This window comes from Hemiscyllium ocellatum, unplaced genomic scaffold, assembly GCF_020745735.1.
Source record: "Hemiscyllium ocellatum isolate sHemOce1 unplaced genomic scaffold, sHemOce1.pat.X.cur. scaffold_1046_pat_ctg1, whole genome shotgun sequence".
NCBI lineage: Eukaryota > Metazoa > Chordata > Chondrichthyes > Orectolobiformes > Hemiscylliidae > Hemiscyllium > Hemiscyllium ocellatum.
In genome coordinates this window covers 46,761-66,057 of record NW_026867657.1, presented here as the reverse complement: position 1 = coordinate 66,057, position 19,297 = coordinate 46,761, and the positions used below count along the sequence as shown (strand labels likewise).

The 19,297-nt window shown below is 55.8% G+C and overlaps 1 protein-coding gene across 1 annotated transcript; it reads right to left on the bottom strand.

Moving 5' to 3' along the window:
* Positions 1–2,682: 2,682 nt before the first annotated feature.
* On the bottom strand, positions 2,683–19,098 carry b4galt3 (UDP-Gal:betaGlcNAc beta 1,4- galactosyltransferase, polypeptide 3). Its single transcript, XM_060822531.1, has 7 exons — positions 19,009–19,098; positions 15,898–16,172; positions 15,158–15,393; positions 14,840–15,030; positions 13,108–13,230; positions 6,929–7,033; positions 2,683–3,088 (listed from the first exon to the last, which is right to left on the bottom strand). The coding sequence occupies exons 2-7, from the start codon at positions 16,136–16,138 to the stop codon at positions 2,884–2,886; spliced, it is 1,101 nt and encodes a 366-aa protein (XP_060678514.1). The 5' UTR covers positions 16,139–16,172; positions 19,009–19,098; the 3' UTR covers positions 2,683–2,883.
* Between the last annotated feature and the right edge of the window lie 199 nt (positions 19,099–19,297).

The following is a 19,297-nucleotide window of genomic DNA, read 5'->3' as shown; positions in this document are numbered from 1 at the left end:
CAATTCTCCATCCGCGCGGGCACACTTCCTGTAACACTGTGGGCTCTTATTTTATGACCTAAGCTTTTGTGAAACTTTGGTTGCTGTTTTGACAACAATTTGAATTTAACCAGTTTGAATTATGCCCTCGGATACTAAAACCCAGTCGAGTTTGAATTTAGCGTTTTCTTCCTCAAATGCTTTCTGCAATTCCAAATACAGGCGTATTTGTGAGTTCCCCTTTATTCACTCGTGAAGTCTTCCTCAAAAATAACTCCCGATAAATTAGCCAGACACCATTTCCCTCTCAGGAAACCACACTGACTCTGCCTGATCAGATTTTGTATTTTCCAAATGTTCTGCTGTTACTTCCGTAATGATTGACTCCCAAGACATTTCCAGCACGATGGGCTCAGTGGTCAGCACCGCTGCCTCACGGCACCAGGGTCCCAGGTTCGATTCCAGCCTCGTATCACTGTCTATGTGGAGTTTGCACATTCTCCCCGTGTCTGTGTGGGCACCCTCTGGGTGTTCCGGTTTCCTCCCACAGGAAAGGTGTGCAGGTTAGGGTGGATTGGCCATGCTAATTTACCCATAGTGCTCAGGGATGTGTAGGTTAGGGTGGATTGGCCATGCTAAATTACCCATAGTGTTCAGGGATGTGCAGGTTAGGGTGGATTGGCCATGCTAAATTACCCATAATGTTCAGGGATGTGCAGGTTAGGGTGGATTGGCCATGCTAAATTACCCATAGTGTTCAGGGATGTGCAGGTTAGGGTGGATTGGCCATGCTAAATTACCCATAGTGCTCAGGGATGTGCAGGTTAGGGTGGATTGGCCATGCTAAATTACTCCATAGTGTTCAGGGATGTGCAGGTTAGGGTGGATTGGCCATGCTAAATTACCCCATAGTGTTCAGGGATGTGTAGGTTAGGGTGGATTGGCCATACTAAATTACCCCTAGTGCTCAGGGATGTGTAGGTTAGGGTGGATTAGCCGTGGGAGACACTGGGTGACAGGGACAGGATCTGCTGGAGTTTGGGCGGATGCTCTTTGCAAGGGCTGGTGTGGTCCCGATGGGCGGAATGGCTGTTACCTGCACTGAGAGTCTGTATCTAACCCCATGCTGTGACTCTTCGGGGAGGGCGGTCATTGCTGGCGAGCATCAGGAGGAAGCTGTATTTTCAGTTTAAAAGCATAAAGGGGGCTCTGTATTGTCTGTCAGATAGCATGAAGTACCTCTCCGGGGAGATTTACTCTGTCCTTTACCTAGAAAGAGGGAGAGAGAGAGAGAGAGACACACACACTCACAAAATATATTATAAAAATTAAACTATTTATTTCTGGAAATTGATAATAGTGAGTTTCACTAGAAAATCACCAATAGATTGAAACCACATTCTGTATTTACACACACACACACACACACACACACACACAATATATAAACATCAGCCCACTCACTCTCGAGAGACGTCTCCCCACTCCATTCAGATACAGCTGTCACTAGGACTGGTTCAGATGTCAGTGCCACCCTATAGCATGTCAACGCGCGCACACACACACACACACTCACTCCAGCTAGTTACCAGCCTCCAACTCCACTCCCCTGGCAAACACTGACCACCCCATGGAAGCCGGCTTCTTTCTGAGGGAGAGGGATGTCACCTGGGGCTCAGCTGTGATGCTTCACCCAGTCGAACATCCTTCTGCGCCCCTACCTTGAGATGGAGCGGGCTATGGGTCAGACTGCCACTCTGCACGGCCAGCTCCACACTGACGGTCCAAGCGCGCATCCACGCTCTCTCTCTCTCTCTCACCCACACGGATGCTCGCTCTCTCACACTTACATTTGCTCTCTCGCGCTCTCTCCTGCACTCACTCTCACGCGGTCTCTGACACACACACACACACACGCCCTCACGGATGTCCCCCCACCCCCAAGAGCGTGCTGATTTGCACACACACAACCCACACACACCACACACACAAACACACACCACACCACACACACAAACACACGCCACACCACACACACACACACACGCCCCACCACACACACACACACACGCCCCACCACACACACACACACACACGCCCCACCACACACACACCACCACACCACACACACACACACACACACACCACACCCACATACGCCCCACCACACACACACCAGCCCCACCACACCCACACCACCACCACACCCACACACACCACACCACACACACAAACACGCCCCACCACACACACACACACACACCCCACACACACACACACACCCCACACACACACACACCCCCCCACACACACACACACCCCCACACACACACACACTCACACCCCACACACACACACACACTCACACCCCACATACACACACCCCACACACGCCCCACCACACACACACACACCTCACCACACCCACACACACCACACACCACCACACCCACACACACCACACACACACACACCACACACACACCACACCACACGCCCCACCACACACACGCCACACACACACACACACACCCCCCCCACACACACACCCCCCCCACACACACACCCCCCCCACACACACACCCCACACCCCACACAACACACACACACTCACACCCACACACACACACACACTCACACCCCACACACTCACACCCCACACACACACACCCCACCACACACACACACACACACACACCACACCCCACCACACACACACACACACACACACTACACACACACACTACACACACACACACACACAAGGCCACGAGTTCAGAGCAGCACATTCCGATCCCAACACCGTCCCCCACTTCCCAAATGGCCTGAAGGTGTTGTGTGAAAGGCGGTGGGTGGCCTGGGGAGAGCTGGGTGGGCTGGCTGGTGCCTCTCCCGAGCTGCTGCTCACATCCTCCCTCCAGCCTGGAGCCCCTTGGCGCTGTTGGCAGGAGGTACCCGCTGAGTGCCACCTTGGCGGCTGGGGGCCAGGCCAATGTCAGCCGTGACGTTGGTGAACAACCGCAGCCGCTGCCGGCTCAGCACCACGTAGGTCAGGGAATTCATCCCGTCCTGCTTCCAGGATCTCCGGGTCCGGAACAGGAGGTCAAACCTGGGACACGGGGGCGGGGGGGGGGGGGGGGGGAGAGAGGGAGAGAGGGAGTAGGGGGAGAGAGAGAGGGGGAGAGAGGAAGTAGGGGGAGAGAGAGAGAGAGAGTGGGGTGGGGGAGAGGGAGAGAGAGAGAGAGAGAGAGAGAGTGGGTGGGGGAGGGGGAGAGGGGGAGAGAGAGAGAGGGGGGTGGGGGAGAGAGAGAGAGTGGGGTGGGGGAGAGGGGGAATGAGAGAGAGAGAGGGGGGTTGGGCGAGAGAGAGAGAGAGGGGGTGGGGGAGAGAGAGAGAGGGGGGTGGGGGAGAGAGAGAGAGAGAGGGGAGTGGGGGAGAGAGAGAGGGGGGTGGGCGAGAGAGAGAGAGAGAGTGGGGTGGGGGAGAGAGAGAGTGGGGTGGGGGAGAGAGGGGGGGGGAGAGAGAAGGGGGGTGTGGGGGGGAGAGAGAGGGTGGGGAGGGGAAAGAGAGAGAGTGGGGAGCCAGAGAGTGGGGTGGGGGAGAGAGAGAGAGAGAGTGGGGGGGGGGAGAGGGGCGGAGAGAGAGAGGGGACAGGGAGGGAGGGAAGGGTAGAGAGAGAGGGAAAGGGAAAGAGGGGAGAGGAAAAGACGAGAGAGATGCAGAAGAGGGGAGAGTATACAACGTGAACAGGGAAAGGGACAGTGACCAATAAAGAGAAACAGGCAAAGGGAGCAGCAGATACAGAAAGGTCGGGGGGGGACGGGGGGGAGGGGATCCACAGAGAAAGAGAGAGTGAGGAAGACAACGAGGGGAAAGGGAGAGATTGACAGGAAGAGAGAGAATTGTGTCAGTAATTTCATTTGTTTAGCAGATGGGAGTGTCACAGACTAAGCAGTATTCCTTGCCTGTCCCTAGTTGCCCCCGACTGAGGAGATTGGGGGGGTGGGGGGGTGAGCGGCCATCTTTGTTGTCAAGGGTCACTGGGAGAATGGGACTGAGACACGTCTGGCAGACCAGGCCTGATGGGTTGAATGGCCTAATTTCTGCTCCTGTGCCTCATCACCCACCGCAGTCCATGTATTTCTTGCCCCCCCCTCCCCTTGAGAAGGTGGGGGTGAGCTCCCTCCTTGACCCCCCCATGTGCTGTGGGTAGACCCACAATGCCCCTGAGGGAGGGGATTCCAGGATTCTGACCCAGCCACACTGAAGGGAGGGCGATATATTCCCGAGGCGGGATGGGGAGGGGGCTCGGAGGGGAACTTGCAGGGGGCTGGTGTTCCCATGTACCTGCTGCCCCTTGTCCTTCGGGATGGAAGTGGCCGTGGGGTTTGGAAGGTGCTGCCTGAGGGTCTTTGGGGAATTTCTGCAGGGCACCTTGTAGATGGTCCACACCGCTGCTACTGAGCGTCGGTGGGGGAGGGAGGGAGGGGGGTGTTTGTGGGTGGGGGGCCAATCCCGCAGGGGGGGCGCTGCTTTGTCCCTGGATGGGGTCGAGCTTCTTGAGTGTTGTTGGAGCTGCCCCCACCCAGGGGCAAGTGGGGAGTATTCCCTCCCCCTCCTGTCCTGGGCCTTGTAGATGGTGGGACAGGCTTTGGGGGGAGAGTCAGGAGGGGAGTGACTCGCTGCAGGATTCCCAGCCTCGGACCCTGCTCTTGGAGCCGCTGGGTTGATGTGGGGGAGCCCAGTTGTGTTTCTGGTGAATGGGAACCCCCTGGGGGTTGGGATTCAGTGACGGCCGTGGGGTTAATGGATGGAATGTCTCTTATTGGAGATGGTCAGAGCCTGGCATTTGTGTGGCACAGCTGTTCCCTGCCACTTGTCAGCACAAGCCTGGGTATTGCCCAGATCTTGTCGCATTTGAACACGGGGCTGCTTCAGTATCTGAGGACACATTAACGGTGCTGAACATTGAACAATCATTGGCAAACATCCCCAGGTCGGATTTTTAAATTCCCCGATGGGATCTGGGTGTCACTGGCATGGCCCCACATCGATTGTCCACCCCTCATTTCCCAGAGACAACCACATGGCTGTGGGTCTGCATTCACATGCGGCTCAGACCAGATAAGCAGGGGAGAATTTCTTCCTTAAAGGACACAAATTTTTTTTTTTGTTGTGTTTTTAGCAATTCGACGAGCCGTTTATTCCCCCACACACGCGGAGAATTCTACGAGAGGCTGTGATATGTTTCCCTGGGAGGCTGAGGGGTGACCTTATAGAGGTTTATAACATCATGAGGGGCATGGATAGGGTAAATAGACAAAGTCTTTTCCCCTGGGGTGGGGGAGTCCAGAACTAGAGGGGCATAGGTTTAGGGTGAGAGGGGAAAGATATAAAAGAGACCTAAGGGGCAACTTTTTCACCCAGAGGGTGGTACGTGTATGGAATGAGCTGCCAGAGGAAGTGGTGGGGGCTGGTACAATTACAGCATTTAAGAGGCATCTGGATGGGTTTATGAATAGGAAGGGTTTGGGGGGATATGGGCCGGGTGCTGGCAGGTGGGACGAGATTGGGTTGGGATATCATATTCTCTACAGTGTGGAAACTGACCCTTCGGCCCAACAAGTCAATACAGACCCTCTGAAGAGTATCTGTGCAGACCCATTTCCCCCTACCCCATTATCCTATATTTACCTCTGACTAATGCACCTAACCTACACATCCCTGGGCACTATGGGGTAATTTAGCATGGCCAATCCACCCTAACCTACACATCCCTGAGCACTATGGGGTAATTTAGCATGGCCAATCCACCCTAACCTACACATCCCTGAACACTATGGGGTAATTTAGCATAGCCAATCCACCCTAACCTACACATCCCTGAGCACTATGGGGTAATTTAGCATGGCCAATGCACCCTAACCTACACATCCCTGAACACTATGGGTAATTTAGCATGGCCAATCCACCCTAACCTACACATCCCTGGGCACTATGGGGTAATTTAGCATGGCCAATCCACCCTAACCTGCACATCCCTGAACACTATGGGGTAATTTAGCATAGCCAATCCACCCTAACCTACACATCCCTGAGCACTATGGGGTAATTTAGCATGGCCAATGCACCCTAACCTACACATCCCTGAACACTATGGGTAATTTAGCATGGCCAATCCACCCTAACCTACACATCCCTGGGCACTATGGGGTAATTTAGCATGGCCAATCCACCCTAACCTACACATCCCTGAGCACTATGGGTAATTTAGCATGGCCAATCCACCCTAACCTACACATCCCTGGGCACTATGGGGTAATTTAGCATGGCCAATCCACCCTAACCTACACATCCCTGAGCACTATGGGTAATGTAGCATGGCCAATCCACCCTAACCTACACATCCCTGAGCACTATGGGTAATTTAGCATGGCCAATCCACCCTAACCTGCACATCCCTGAGCACTATGGGTAATTTAGCATGGCCAATCCACCCTAACCTACACATCCCTGAGCACTATGGGTAATTTAGCATGGCCAATCCACCCTAACCTACACACCTTTGGACTGTGGGAGGAAACCCACTCAGACACGGGGAGAATGTGCAAACTCCCACACAGTCAGTCGCCCCTGAGGCGGGAATCGAACCTGGGACCCTGGCGCCATGAGGCAGCGAGTGCTAACCACTGTGCCCACCATGCCACCCCTCGGGCGAGTTGGTACCGAAGGGCCTGCCTCCGTGCTGTCCAGCTCTGCGATTGGTTTACCGAAAACGGCAAGCGCTGCATTCTGAAGCCGAGAATGGAAGCTTCGGCCATCTTGTTTTTGGTCAGCATTTCGCAAAGGGGCACCTGCCCGGATGTTTGCTTCCCTGTGCACCCCCACCAGCTCCTCTCCACCGTCGGGCGCTGAGAACGAAGCCCCCACCCCCCCCACGCCTCCATACCTTTTGGGATTCTCCTCGTTGCCCTGGTCCAGTCTGTGTTTGATCATCTTGTAGCGGCCCAGCGACAGGGCTGGCCGGGAGATCTTCATCCCAGCCAAATGCAGCCTGCGGGAGGGGAGGGCAACAGGTCAGCACAGGGCCCTGGGGGAGAGGGGGGGGGGGGCAGCGCAGGGGGGGGCTTCTCAACGGGGGGAGCTGCAGGGGCGTCTCCACTCGGGACCCAGAGTCAGGACAGTCCTGGGGTTTCTCAACTCAGTACGGGGGTGGGGTGGTGGGGAGGAGAGGGGCACAGGACTCGTCAATGTGGGGTCCTTCTCTAAAGGATGGAGAGGGGAGGGAGGGACGGGGGGGGGGGAAGGGAGAGACGGGGGGAGGGAGAGACTGGGGGGGGAGAGAAGGGGGGGGAAGAGAGAGATGGGGGGGGGAAGGGAGAGACGGGGTGGGGGGAGCGCGGGGGGGGAGGGAGGGAGAGACGGGGGGGAAGGGAGAGACGGGGTGGGGAGGAGAGCCGGGGGGAGGGGGGAGATGTGGAGTGGCCTTTTTTCCCACGGATAGCGAGACAGTAACAGAGAGAGGTCAGTACATGGGTTCCAAATGAACATAGAGAGACAGACAGAGACACAGAGATGGAGACCGAGTGATGCTGTGAGTATGTGCACGTGCGAGAGAGACGCAGAGTCTGAGAGTGAGGCCGCGGGCGCAAAAGACAGAATGAGTGTGAGAGGCGCAGAGAGAGTGAGAGACGCAGAGAGAGAGTGTGTGTCAGAGATGCAGGGAGAGTGTGCGAGAGACGCAGAGAGAGTGTGCGAGAGACACAGGGAGAGTGTGCGAGAGATGCAGGGAGAGAGTGTGTGTGAGAGACGCAGGGAGAGTGTGCGAGAGACGCAGAGAGAGTGTGCGAGAGACGCAGGGAGAGTGTGCGAGAGACGCAGGGAGAGTGTGCGTCTGCAGGGAGAGTGTGCGAGAGACGCAGGGAGAGTGTGCGAGAGACGCAGGGAGAGTGTGCGAGAGACGCAGGGAGAGTGTGCGAGAGACGCAGAGAGAGTGTGCGAGAGACGCAGAGAGAGTGTGCGAGAGACGCAGAGAGAGTGTGCGAGAGATGCAGGGAGAGTGTGCGAGAGACGCAGAGAGAGTGTATGTGTGAGAGACGCAGGGAGAGTGTGCGAGAGACGCAGGGAGAGTGTGCGAGAGACGCAGGGAGAGTGTGCGAGAGACGCAGGGAGAGTGTGCGAGAGACGCAGGGAGAGTGTGCGAGAGACGCAGAGAGAGTGTGCGAGAGACGCAGGGAGAGTGTGCGAGAGACGCAGAGAGAGTGTATGTGTGAGAGACGCAGGGAGAGTGTGCGAGAGACGCAGGGAGAGTGTGCGAGAGACGCAGGGAGAGTGTGCGAGAGACGCAGGGAGAGTGTGCGAGAGACGCAGAGAGAGAGAGTGCGAGAGACGCAGAGAGAGAGTGCGAGACGCAGAGAGAGACAGAGAGAGAGAGAGACAGAGAGGCAAAGAGTGAGTTTTGAGAAGACTTGGAGCTGAGGTTGAGGTTCTGGATGTGGGTTTGCTCGCTGAGCGGGGAGGTTCCTTCCCAGACATTTCCGCACCACACTGGGGAACAGGGAGCCTCCGGATGGAGCTACATCGGGAGAGGGATGTCACCCAGGAGGGTGAGGAAACGTTGGAAAAATCAACCTTCCAGCTCAGCCAGCAACCAACATCCAGACAGAGAGCGAGCAGGCGCAAGAGCGAGGGGGAGGGAGAGAGAGAGAGAGAGAGAGAGCGCGAGAGAGAGAGAGACTTCCAGACAGAGAGGGACAGCGAGAGAGAGAGAGAAGGGCAGAGGGAGAGAGAGAGAGATAAACAGAGAGGCCAGAAGTCAAGATAGAGATTCTCAACCTGTGGAAGAGAGATAGGAGAACAAAGGGGAGGGTGGGGAGGTTTGCTCATGGAAGGAGAGAGCAGGAGAGTGGACTCAGGGTGTTGGGGAGAAAAGAGACTGCAAGAGGGAAGACAGAGGGGAACAGGGATTCTGTACCGAGGGGGGGAATGGGGAAACAGACTGAAGAGGGGGGGGGGGGGCTGGCAGAGCAGAGAGAGAGAGAGAGAGAGAGAGAGAGAGATGGAAGAAACAGTGAGAGTTGAATGGAAAGGGATGACAGCGAGTGTACAAGGGAGAGACAAAGTGAACGGTAGTAACACAGACAGAAGAGGAAGGGCAGGAGAAGAGAGAGGGTGAAGGTGGGGACACAGAGAAAGAAAGATAGAGATCTAATGAAAAAGGCAAGGACTGGCAGAGAAAGAGGAGGATAATAGAAAAGGAGTGACAGGTAACGCAGTGAAGATCCAGTCAGGAACAGGGCACTGAGGAGACAGCAGCTACTGAGTGACAGCATAAGCAGGTCAGTGTCATACCAGGAGAGATACAGTCAGTAACACAGGGCGCTGGGGGGGAGAGGGGTTACTGAGTGACAGTGTGAGGGAGCTGGATTAACATCAGGAGAGATACAGTCAGTAACACAGGGCGCTGGGGGAGAGAGGGGTAACTGAGTGACAGTGTGAGGGAGCTGGATTAACATCAGGAGAGATACAGTCAGTAACACAGGGCGCTGGGGGGGAGAGGGGTTACTGAGTGACAGTGTGAGGGAGCTGGATTAACATCAGGAGAGATACAGTCAGTAACACAGGGCGCTGGGGGGGAGAGGGGTTACTGAGTGACAGTGTGAGGGAGCTGGATTAACACCAGGAGAGATACAGTCAGTAACACAGGGCGCTGGGGGGGAGAGGGGTTACTGAGTGACAGTGTGAGGGAGCTGGATTAACATCAGGAGAGATACAGTCAGTAACACAGGGCGCTGGGGGGGAGAGGGGTTACTGAGTGACAGTGTGAGGGAGCTGGATTAACACCAGGGTAGATACAGTCAGTAACACAGGGCGCTGGGGGTGAGAGGGGTTACTGAGGGACAGTGTGAGGGAGCTGGATTAACATCAGGAGAGATACAGTCAGTAACACAGGGCGCTGGGGGGGAGAGGGGTTACTGAGTGACAGTGCGAGGGAGCTGGATTAACACCAGGGTAGATACAGTCAGTAACACAGGGCGCTGGGGGGGAGAGGGGTTACTGAGTGACAGTGTGAGGGAGCTGGATTAACATCAGGAGAGATACAGTCAGTAACACAGGGCGCTGGGGGGGAGAGGGGTTACTGAGTGACAGTGTGTGGGAGCTGGATTAACATCAGGAGAGATACAGTCAGTAACACAGGGCGCTGGGGGGGGAGAGGGGTTACTGAGTGACAGTGTGAGGGAGCTGGATTAACATCAGGAGAGATACAGTCAGTAACACAGGGCGCTGGGGGGGGGAGAGGGGTTACTGAGTGACAGTGTGAGGGAGCTGGATTAACATCAGGAGAGATACAGTCAGTAACACAGGGCGCTGGGGGGGAGAGGGGTTACTGAGTGACAGTGTGAGGGAGCTGGATTAACATCAGGAGAGATACAGTCAGTAACACAGGGCGCTGGGGGGGAGAGGGGTTACTGAGTGATAGCACGAAACTCACCTTTACATGCTGATGTCCCTGGAACATTGAAGGAGAAAGGGTTAGAGGAATAGATACAGGAAGTCAGCGTGGAGTGGGGGGACGGGAGAGAGAATGATATATGAATGACAATGAGAACAATGACAACAACAAGGCAGTCAGATCTCGCCAGAGAGAGAGAGAGAGAGATTAGGAATGCTCACCTCTGCAGTAATACATGCAAAACAGTGCAGATGCTGGAAATCTGAAACATACACACAGACTCGCACACACAGACACGCACACACAGACACGCACACACACACGGACACGCACACGGACACGCACACGGACACGCACACGGACACGCACACACACACACACAGACTCACATACACGCACACAGACACACACACACCGAGTGCTGGGGAAACTCGGCAGGTCTGGGAGCATCAAGCAGACAGTGTTAACTTTCCACATCTGAAATGACTTGAATTTTTTTTTATCTCTGACCGAAGTCTTGCCACACTCAAAACCTTCCCTCGGTTTCACTCCCCACAGACACTGTTGGACCTACGGCATTTCTCCAGCATTCTCTGTGCCTGTTTCTGAACACTCACTCCCCCAATCCCTGTCCTTCAGCCTATCTGTCTCTCCCCACCGCCCACTCCACACACCGTCTCCTCACAGCGACAGAATTCAGGTCCCCCTCAATCACATTCCATCTTTCTCACGAGATCTGTGACATCTTGCCTTTCCTTTGTCAATTGTATACAGAATAACAGATACCCCGGGAGTGAGTTACAGACTGGGATCTAATCGAGGGGTTCAGGGTGGGTTATATACAGAATAACAGATACCCCGGGAGTGAGTTACAGACTGGAATCTAATCGAGGGGTTCAGGGTGGGTTATATACAGAATAACAGATACCCCGGGAGGGAGTTACCGACTGGGATCTAATCGAAGGGTTCAGGGTGGGTTATATACAGAATAACAGATACCCCGGGAGTGAGTTACAGACTGGGATCTAATCGAGGAGTTCAGGGTGGGTTATATACAGAATAACAGATACCGGGAGTGAGTTACAGACTGGAATCTAATCGAGGGGGTTCAGGGTGGATTATATACAGAATAACAGATACCCGGGAGTGAGTTACAGACTGGAATCTAATCAAGGGGTTCGGGGTGGGTTATATACAGAATAACAAATACCCCGGGAGGGAGTTACAGACTGGGATCTAATCGAGTGGTTCAGGGTGGGTTATATACAGAATAACAGATACCCGGGAGTGAGATACAGACTGGAATCTAATTGAGTGGTTCAGGGTGGGTTATATACAGAATAACAGATACCGGGGAGTGAGTTACAGACTGGAATCTAATCGAGGGGTTCAGGGTGGGTTATATACAGAATAACAGATACCTGGGAGTGAGTTACAGACTGGAATCTAATCGAGGGGATTCAGGGTGGGTTATATACAGAATAACAGATACCCGGGAGTGAGTTACAGACTGGAATCTAATCGAGGGGTTCAGGGTGGGTTATATACAGAATAACAGATACCCGGGAGTGAGTTACAGACTGGAATTTAATCGAGGGGTTCAGTGTGGGTTATATACAGAATAACAGATACCCCGGGAGTGAGTTACAGACTGGAATCTAATCGAGGGGTTCAGGGTGGGTTATATACAGAATAACAAATACCCGGGAGTGAGTTACAGACTGGGATCTAATAGAGGGGTTCAGGGTGGGTTATATACAGAATAACAGATACCCGGGAGTGAGTTACAGACTGGAATCTAATTGAAGGGTTCAGGGTGGGTTATATACAGAATAACAGATACCGGGGAGTGAGTTACAGACTGGAATCTAATCGAGGGGTTCAGGGTGGGTTATATACAGAATAACAGATACCCGGGAGTGAATTACAGACTGGAATCTAATCGAGGGGGTTCAGGGTGGATTATATACAGAATAACAGATACCCCGGGAGTGAGTTACAGACTGGAATCTAATCAAGGGGTTCGGGGTGGGTTATATACAGAATAACAAATACCCGGGAGGGAGTTACAGACTGGGATCTAATCGAGTGGTTCAGGGTGGGTTATATACAGAATAACAGATACCTGGGAGTGAGTTACAGACTGGAATCTGATCGAGGGGGTTCAGGGTGGGTTATATACAGAATAACAGATACCCGGGAGTGAGTTACAGACTGGAATCTAATCGAGGGGTTCAGGGTGGGTTATATACAGAATAACAGATACCCGGGAGTGAGTTACAGACTGGAATCTAATCGAGGGGGTTCAGGGTGGGTTATATACAGAATAACAGATACCCCGGGAGTGAGTTACAGACTGGAATTTAATCGAGGGGTTCAGTGTGGGTTATATACAGAATAACAGATACCCCGGGAGTGAGTTACAGACTGGAATCTAATCGAGGGGTTCAGGGTGGGTTATATACAGAATAACAAATACCCGGGAGTGAGTTACAGACTGCGATCTAATAGAGGGGTTCAGGGTGGGTTATATACAGAATAACAGATACCCCGGGAGGGAGTTACAGACTGGAATCTAACCGAGGGGTTCAGGGTGGGTTATATACAGAATAATTGATACCCTGGGAGTGAGTTACAGACTGGAAACTAAGCGAGTGGTGCGGGCCGGGTGTTACCTGGTGGCGATGTCATCATCCTCTCCACCCCAGCCCCAGTATTCATTGGGGAAGCCATTCATCTGGAGATACTGTTCTGGTGTTACTGCTGATACCCCACCAAAGTAGGTCTTGTAAGGAAGCCTGCAAGATAAAGGAGGGTCAGAATTACCGGAAATCCAACAGAGTCCCGGCTGAGAAACCCACCGTTAATCTTGTTCTCCGAACGCGCGCGAGCCCGGGTGCGATGGAACACTCCTTCGGAGAGAGGAGCGCGGAAACAGACCTTTCGGCCCAACCGGTCCATACTGACCCTGGTGCCGCCCGCCTGCTCCTGGCCCATCTCCCCTCCATGTTCGTGTCCTTAGCCAAATGTCTTTGTAGCCATACCCAGCACTTCCTCAGGGAGATCATTCTGAACGCGGAGCACCCTCTGCGTGACACAATTGCACCTTGTGTCCCTTTTAAATCTCTCTCCTTTCCCCTTCAAAATACCCCCTCTTGTTTTCAACTCCCCCACCTCGGGGGGAAAAAGCCACCTGCCCTCCATCTTATCTATCCCCCCCCACCTTCCCCACTCCCCAACCTCAGGATTTTCTAAAGCTCTCAACACTCCAGTCAAAGAGGTCCCAACCTGTCCAGTTTCTCCCTCTATCTCAAACCCCTCTGTCCCCAGCAACCTCCTGGTAAATCCCTTCTGAACCCCTCTCAGGGTTAATAATCTCTTTCCTGTAACGGGGCGACCGGGACTGGACACAGTGCTCCAGACGGGACCTCACCAATGTCCTGTATAACCCCAACATGACATTCCCCAACTCCTACACTCAAAAGGACTGAGCAATAACTGGACACAGTGCTCCAGACGGGACCTCACCAATGTCCTGTACAACCCCAACATGACATTCCCCAATTCCTACACTCAAAAGGACTGAGCAATAACTGGACACAGTGCTCCAGACGGGACCTCACCAATGTCCTGTATAAGAGTAAAAAATGAGGTCTGCAGATGCTGGAGATCACAGCTGCAAATGTGTTGCTGGTCAAAGCACAGCAGGCCAGGCAAGAAGGGCTTATGCTCGAAACGTTGAATTCTCTATTCCTGAGATGCTGCCTGGCCTGCTGTGCTTTGACCAGCAACACATTTGCAGCAATGTCCTGTATAACCCCAACATGACATTCCCCCAACTCCTACACTCAAAGGGCTGAGCAATAAGTGGACAGAGTGCTCCAGACGGAACCTCACCAATGTCCTGTATAACCCCAACGTGACATTCCCCAACTCCTACACTCAAAGGGCTGAGCAATAACTGGACACAGTGCCCCAGACGGAACCTCACCAATGTCCTGTATAACCCCAACGTGACATTCTCCAGCTCCTGAACTCCCAAGTCTGAGCAATGAAGGCGAGCGTGCTCAACACCTTCTTAACCGCCCTGTCAAAAAACGTCATAGGATGACATCCGTGATTCCCTCGGCCCCTCTGTCCTCCAACATGACCCAGGGCCCTGATATTAACCGGATACATCCTGCTTTCCCAAAATGCAGCACCTCACATTTATCCAAATTTGACTCCATCTGCCACTCCGTCAGCCCATCGACCCAGCTGATCGGCGATAATCCCCTTCACTCTCCTCGTCAAACACTAACTTACTAACCCTGCCTTCCGCTGTCCACTCGAAGTGGACCCAGCAGCGCTCCCCGTGGAACGCCCCCCCCCCTTTTCACGGCGATTTCGGCGCCCGCCCGGCCTCACCTGTACCCGAACTTGTTCATAGCGATGGAGACGTGCTTGGGGTTGTCAGGGTCACAGACGTAGAGGTTGTGATCGTTCTCTGGGATCAGGTCGACGTCGTGCAGGAAGAGACAGTCCCACTCCTCGTCCCGCAGCGCCTCTTTGACCCCGACGTTGAGGAGCTTGGCTCGGTTGAAGGTCTGGTTCCCGGCCTAGAGGTCGGGGGGCGCACAGCCCCACGCAGGAGGGAGGGGGAGGGAGAGAGAGAGAGCTGTGAGAAGCTGCAGGGCAGGGAGGCGCACCCCCGCGCCGACTGTCTGCACGCCATGGGGGTCTCACCTGGTGGATGATGTAGATGCCGTACTGCAGCAGCTGCCTCTGTAGGAACGGGTGCAGGTAGTAAAGGAAGTGGCGCAGGTGGGTCTCCCTGTTGCGGTGGGGCACGATGACGGCCGTGCGGTACCGGGGCACACAGTTAGGGGGCGAGTAAAACCCCCCCGCCTGCACCAGCGGGTTCCGGGCCGCGATCCCAGCCAGAGGGGGCACCTGCTCAAACTGGATCGACAGGGGGCCGACTGGGGGAGGGAGGGGGAGGAGAGAGAGGGGGGGGAGGGGGGAGGAGAGAGAGGAGGAGAGAGAGAGAGGGAGGGGGAGAGAGGGAGGGGGAGAGAGAGGAGGGGGAGAGAGAGGAGGGGAGAGGGGGGGAGAGGGGGGGGCAAGAGGGGGGAGAGAGGGGGGAGAGAGAGAGGAGGGGGAGAGAGGGGGTGGGGGAGAGGGGGGGAGAGAGGGGGGGGTGAGAGAGGGGGGATGGGGAGAGGAGGAGTGAGAGAGAGGGGGAGGGGGGGAGAGAGGGAGGGTGAGTGTGGGGGGGGGGAAGAGTGTGGGGTAGGGAAGAGAGGTGGGACACATCTTAGTGACTTTTCCTCGACATCCCATCCCCCACAACCCCCCCGTCCTGCCCCCTTCCCTGCCTTCCCCCCACCCCCCCCCCCCGATCTGTCCCTTCCCCCATCCCCCCCTGTCCCCTCCCCCCTTCCCCTGTCCCCTCCCCCCTTCCCCCTTCCGTTCCGCCCTCCTACCCAGGTAGGGGGATGTTTTGGGGCAGTCGGGCAGTGAGTGACTCCCTGAGAGCGGCTGCTGGATCAGGCTGAGGTTGGTGTAGACGTCGTGGGTGATGGTGTAGTCCCAGATGGGCTGGCCGCTCCAGCTGAAGAAGCTGGCGATGCTCTGGAGCCCCCCGAAGGAGTAGTAGACCAGGAACAGGAGCTGCGAGGTCACCAGGATGGCGAAGGTACACTGACGGTCCAGGCACGGGCTCATCGCTTGTGGGGCCGGGCCGTCTCCTCCCTGTAACCTGCAGCAAGGTCATCGCATACAACCGGGTGAGGACTGAGAGAACAACATCATTACCCTCCGTGCTCTCTCCATCTCTCTCTCTCTCTCTCTCTGTCTGACTCTGTCTCTCTCTCTCTCTCTGTGTGGGTCCCTCTCTCTCTGACTATGTCTCTCTCTCTCTCTCTTTCTGTGTCTCTCTCTCTCTCTCTCTCTCTCTCTGTGTCTCCCTCTTTCTCTCACTGTGTCTCTCTCCCTCTCTGGCTCTGTCCCTCTCTCTCCCCTCCCTGTCTGTCTCTTTCTGAGTGTGTCTGTGTGTGTGTGTGTCTCTTTCTCTCTGACTCAGCCTCTCACTCTCTCCCTCCCTCCCCGTCTGTCTGACTCTGTCTCCCTCTCTGACTCCCTCTGTCTGTCCGTCTGTCTCTCTCTCAGCCGCTCTGATTTTAAAACAGTAAGGGGAGAAATTGCCCACAGGTAGTTGAGGGTTCATGTACAGGAGTGTGTCTCTGAGGCCAGGGTGAGTTCTGGGAGAGGCTGGGAGGAGGGAGGGAGGTGAGCTGAGGTGTGGTCTATCAGACTTTACCTGAAGCAGGCTTTTGTGAAACTTGAAAGGGATCAGAAAAGATTTACAAGGATGTTGCCAGGGTTGGAAGGTCTGAGCTACAGGGAGAGGCTGAACAGGCTGGGGCTGTTTTCCCTGGAGCGTCGGAGGCTGAGGGGTGACCTTATAGAGGTTTATAAAATCATGAGGGGCATGGATAGGATAAATAGACAAAGTCTTTTCCCTGGGGTGGGGGAGTCCAGAACTAGAGGGGCATAGGTTTAGGGTGAGAGGGGAAAGATATAAAAGGGACCTAAGGGGCAATTTTTTCCCCCAGAGGGTGGTACGTGTATGGAATGAGCTGCCAGAGGAAGTGGTGGAGGCTGGTACAATTACAGCATTTAAGAGGCATCTGGATGGGTTTATGAATAGGAAGGGTTTGGGGGGATATGGGCCGGGTGCTGGCGGGTGGTACAAGATTAATATAGTTGGCATGGATGGGTTGGACCGAAGGATCTGTTTGTGTGCTGTACAGCTTGAGTGGACGGCTGATGTGAGCTGGACTGGGGCTGTGAGGTGGGGATTCCAGTCTGTGTTCGGGCCCAGGGCGACCTAATGGCTCCATTGAGGACAGGGGTCAGGGTGTCCAATGTCAGGTGTGCATTGAGGAGAGTCAGGGCAACAATTTGGGATCACAGGAGTTTGCCCAGGGTCAGTGTCGGGGTCGAGATTGGGGGGTGGGGGGGGAGGGAAGGTCAGGGATCGGGTTATAGTGTAATGGGTCGGTATGGGGGTGAGGAGTCTGGATAGGAGGGTCAGGATGGGGGGGGTCAGGATAGGGGGTGAGGGGTCAGGATAGGGGGGTCAGGATAGGGGGTGGGGGGTCAGGATAGAGGGGTCAGGATAGGGGGTGAGGGGTCAGGTTAGGGGGTGAGGGGTCAGGTTAGGGGGTGAGGGGTCGGGATAGAGGGGTCAGGATAGTGGGGGGTCAGGATAGGGGGTGAGGGGTCAGGTTAGGGGGTGAGGGGTCGGGATAGAGGGGTCAGGATAGTGGGGGGTCAGGTTAGGGGGTGAGGGGTCGGGATAGAGGGGTCAGGATAGTGGGGGGTCAGGATAGGGGGTGAGGGGTCGGGATAGAGGGGTCAGGTTAGGGGGTGAGGGGTCGGGATAGAGGGGTCAGGATAGTGGGGGGTCAGGATAGGGGGAGGGGGGTCAGGATAGGGGGAGAGGGGTCAGGTTAGGGGGTGAGGGGTCGGGATAGAGGGGTCAGGATAGTGGGGGGTCAGGTTAGGGGGTGAGGGGTCAGGATAGGGGGTGAGGGGTCGGGATAGAGGGGTCAGGATAGTGGGGGGTCAGGATAGGGGGTGAGGGGTCAGGTTAGGGGGTGAGGGGTCGGGATAGAGGGGTCAGGATAGTGGGGGGTCAGGTTAGGGGGTGAGGGGTCGGGATAGAGGGGTCAGGATAGTGGGGGGTCAGGATAGGGGGTGAGGGGTCAGGTTAGGGGGTGAGGGGTCAGGACAGAGGGGTCAGGATAGTGGGGGGTCAGGTTAGGGGGTGAGGGGTCGGGATAGAGGGGTCAGGATAGTGGGGGGTCAGGATAGGGGGTGAGGGGTCAGGATAGGGGGTGAGGGGTCGGGATAGAGGGGTCAGGATAGTGGGGGGTCAGGTTAGGGGGTGAGGGGTCGGGATAGAGGGGTCAGGATAGTGGGGGGTCAGGATAGGGGGTGAGGGGTCAGGTTAGGGGGTGAGGGGTCGGGATAGAGGGGTCAGGATAGTGGGGGGTCAGGATAGGGGGTGAGGGGTCAGGTTAGGGGGTGAGGGGTCGGGATAGAGGGGTCAGGATAGTGGGGGGTCAGGATTGGGGGTGAGGGGTCAGGATAGGGGGTGAGGGGTCAGGTTAGGGGGTGAGGGGTCAGGATGGGGGGTGAGGGGTCAGGATGGGGGGTGAGGGGTCAGGATGGGGGGTGAGGGGTCAGGTTAGGGGGTGAGGGGTCAGGTTAGGGGGTGAGGGGTCAGGTTAGGGGGTGAGGGGTCAGGATGGGGGGTGAGGGGTCAGGATGGGGGGTGAGGGGTCAGGATAGGGGGTGAGGGGTCAGGATAGGGGGTGAGGGGTCAGGTTAGGGGGTGAGGGGTCAGGATAGGGGGTGAGGGGTCAGGATGGGGGTGAGGGGTCAGGTTAGGGGGTGAGGGGTCAGGATGGGGGGTGAGGGGTCGGGACGGGGAGGTCAGGAATGGGGTTGTGTGACGTGCAGAGACGCGGTGACCCCCCCCCCCGGTGACGGTGTGTGGGGGAGGGGGGGTGGGGGGAGACACTCACCCTCTGCCCGACAGCGGCTCCGCTTCACCACCACCACCAGCGGGGCAACGGCGTCATGACGTCACCCCCGATACGACGCAGTGACGTTAACCACGGTAAACCCCGCCCCTTCGGGTGACCTCACAGAGAGGTAACCCCGCCCCTCTGCACGAATCGTCAGGGACGGGAAACCCCGCCCCCTGATTGGCCTTGTCGATATGAAGCCCGCCCCCCCGCATGACATCATGGCCACGACACTCCGCCCCCATCCCAAGGGTCGATCAAGGGAAGCCCCGCCCCATCCCTGGCC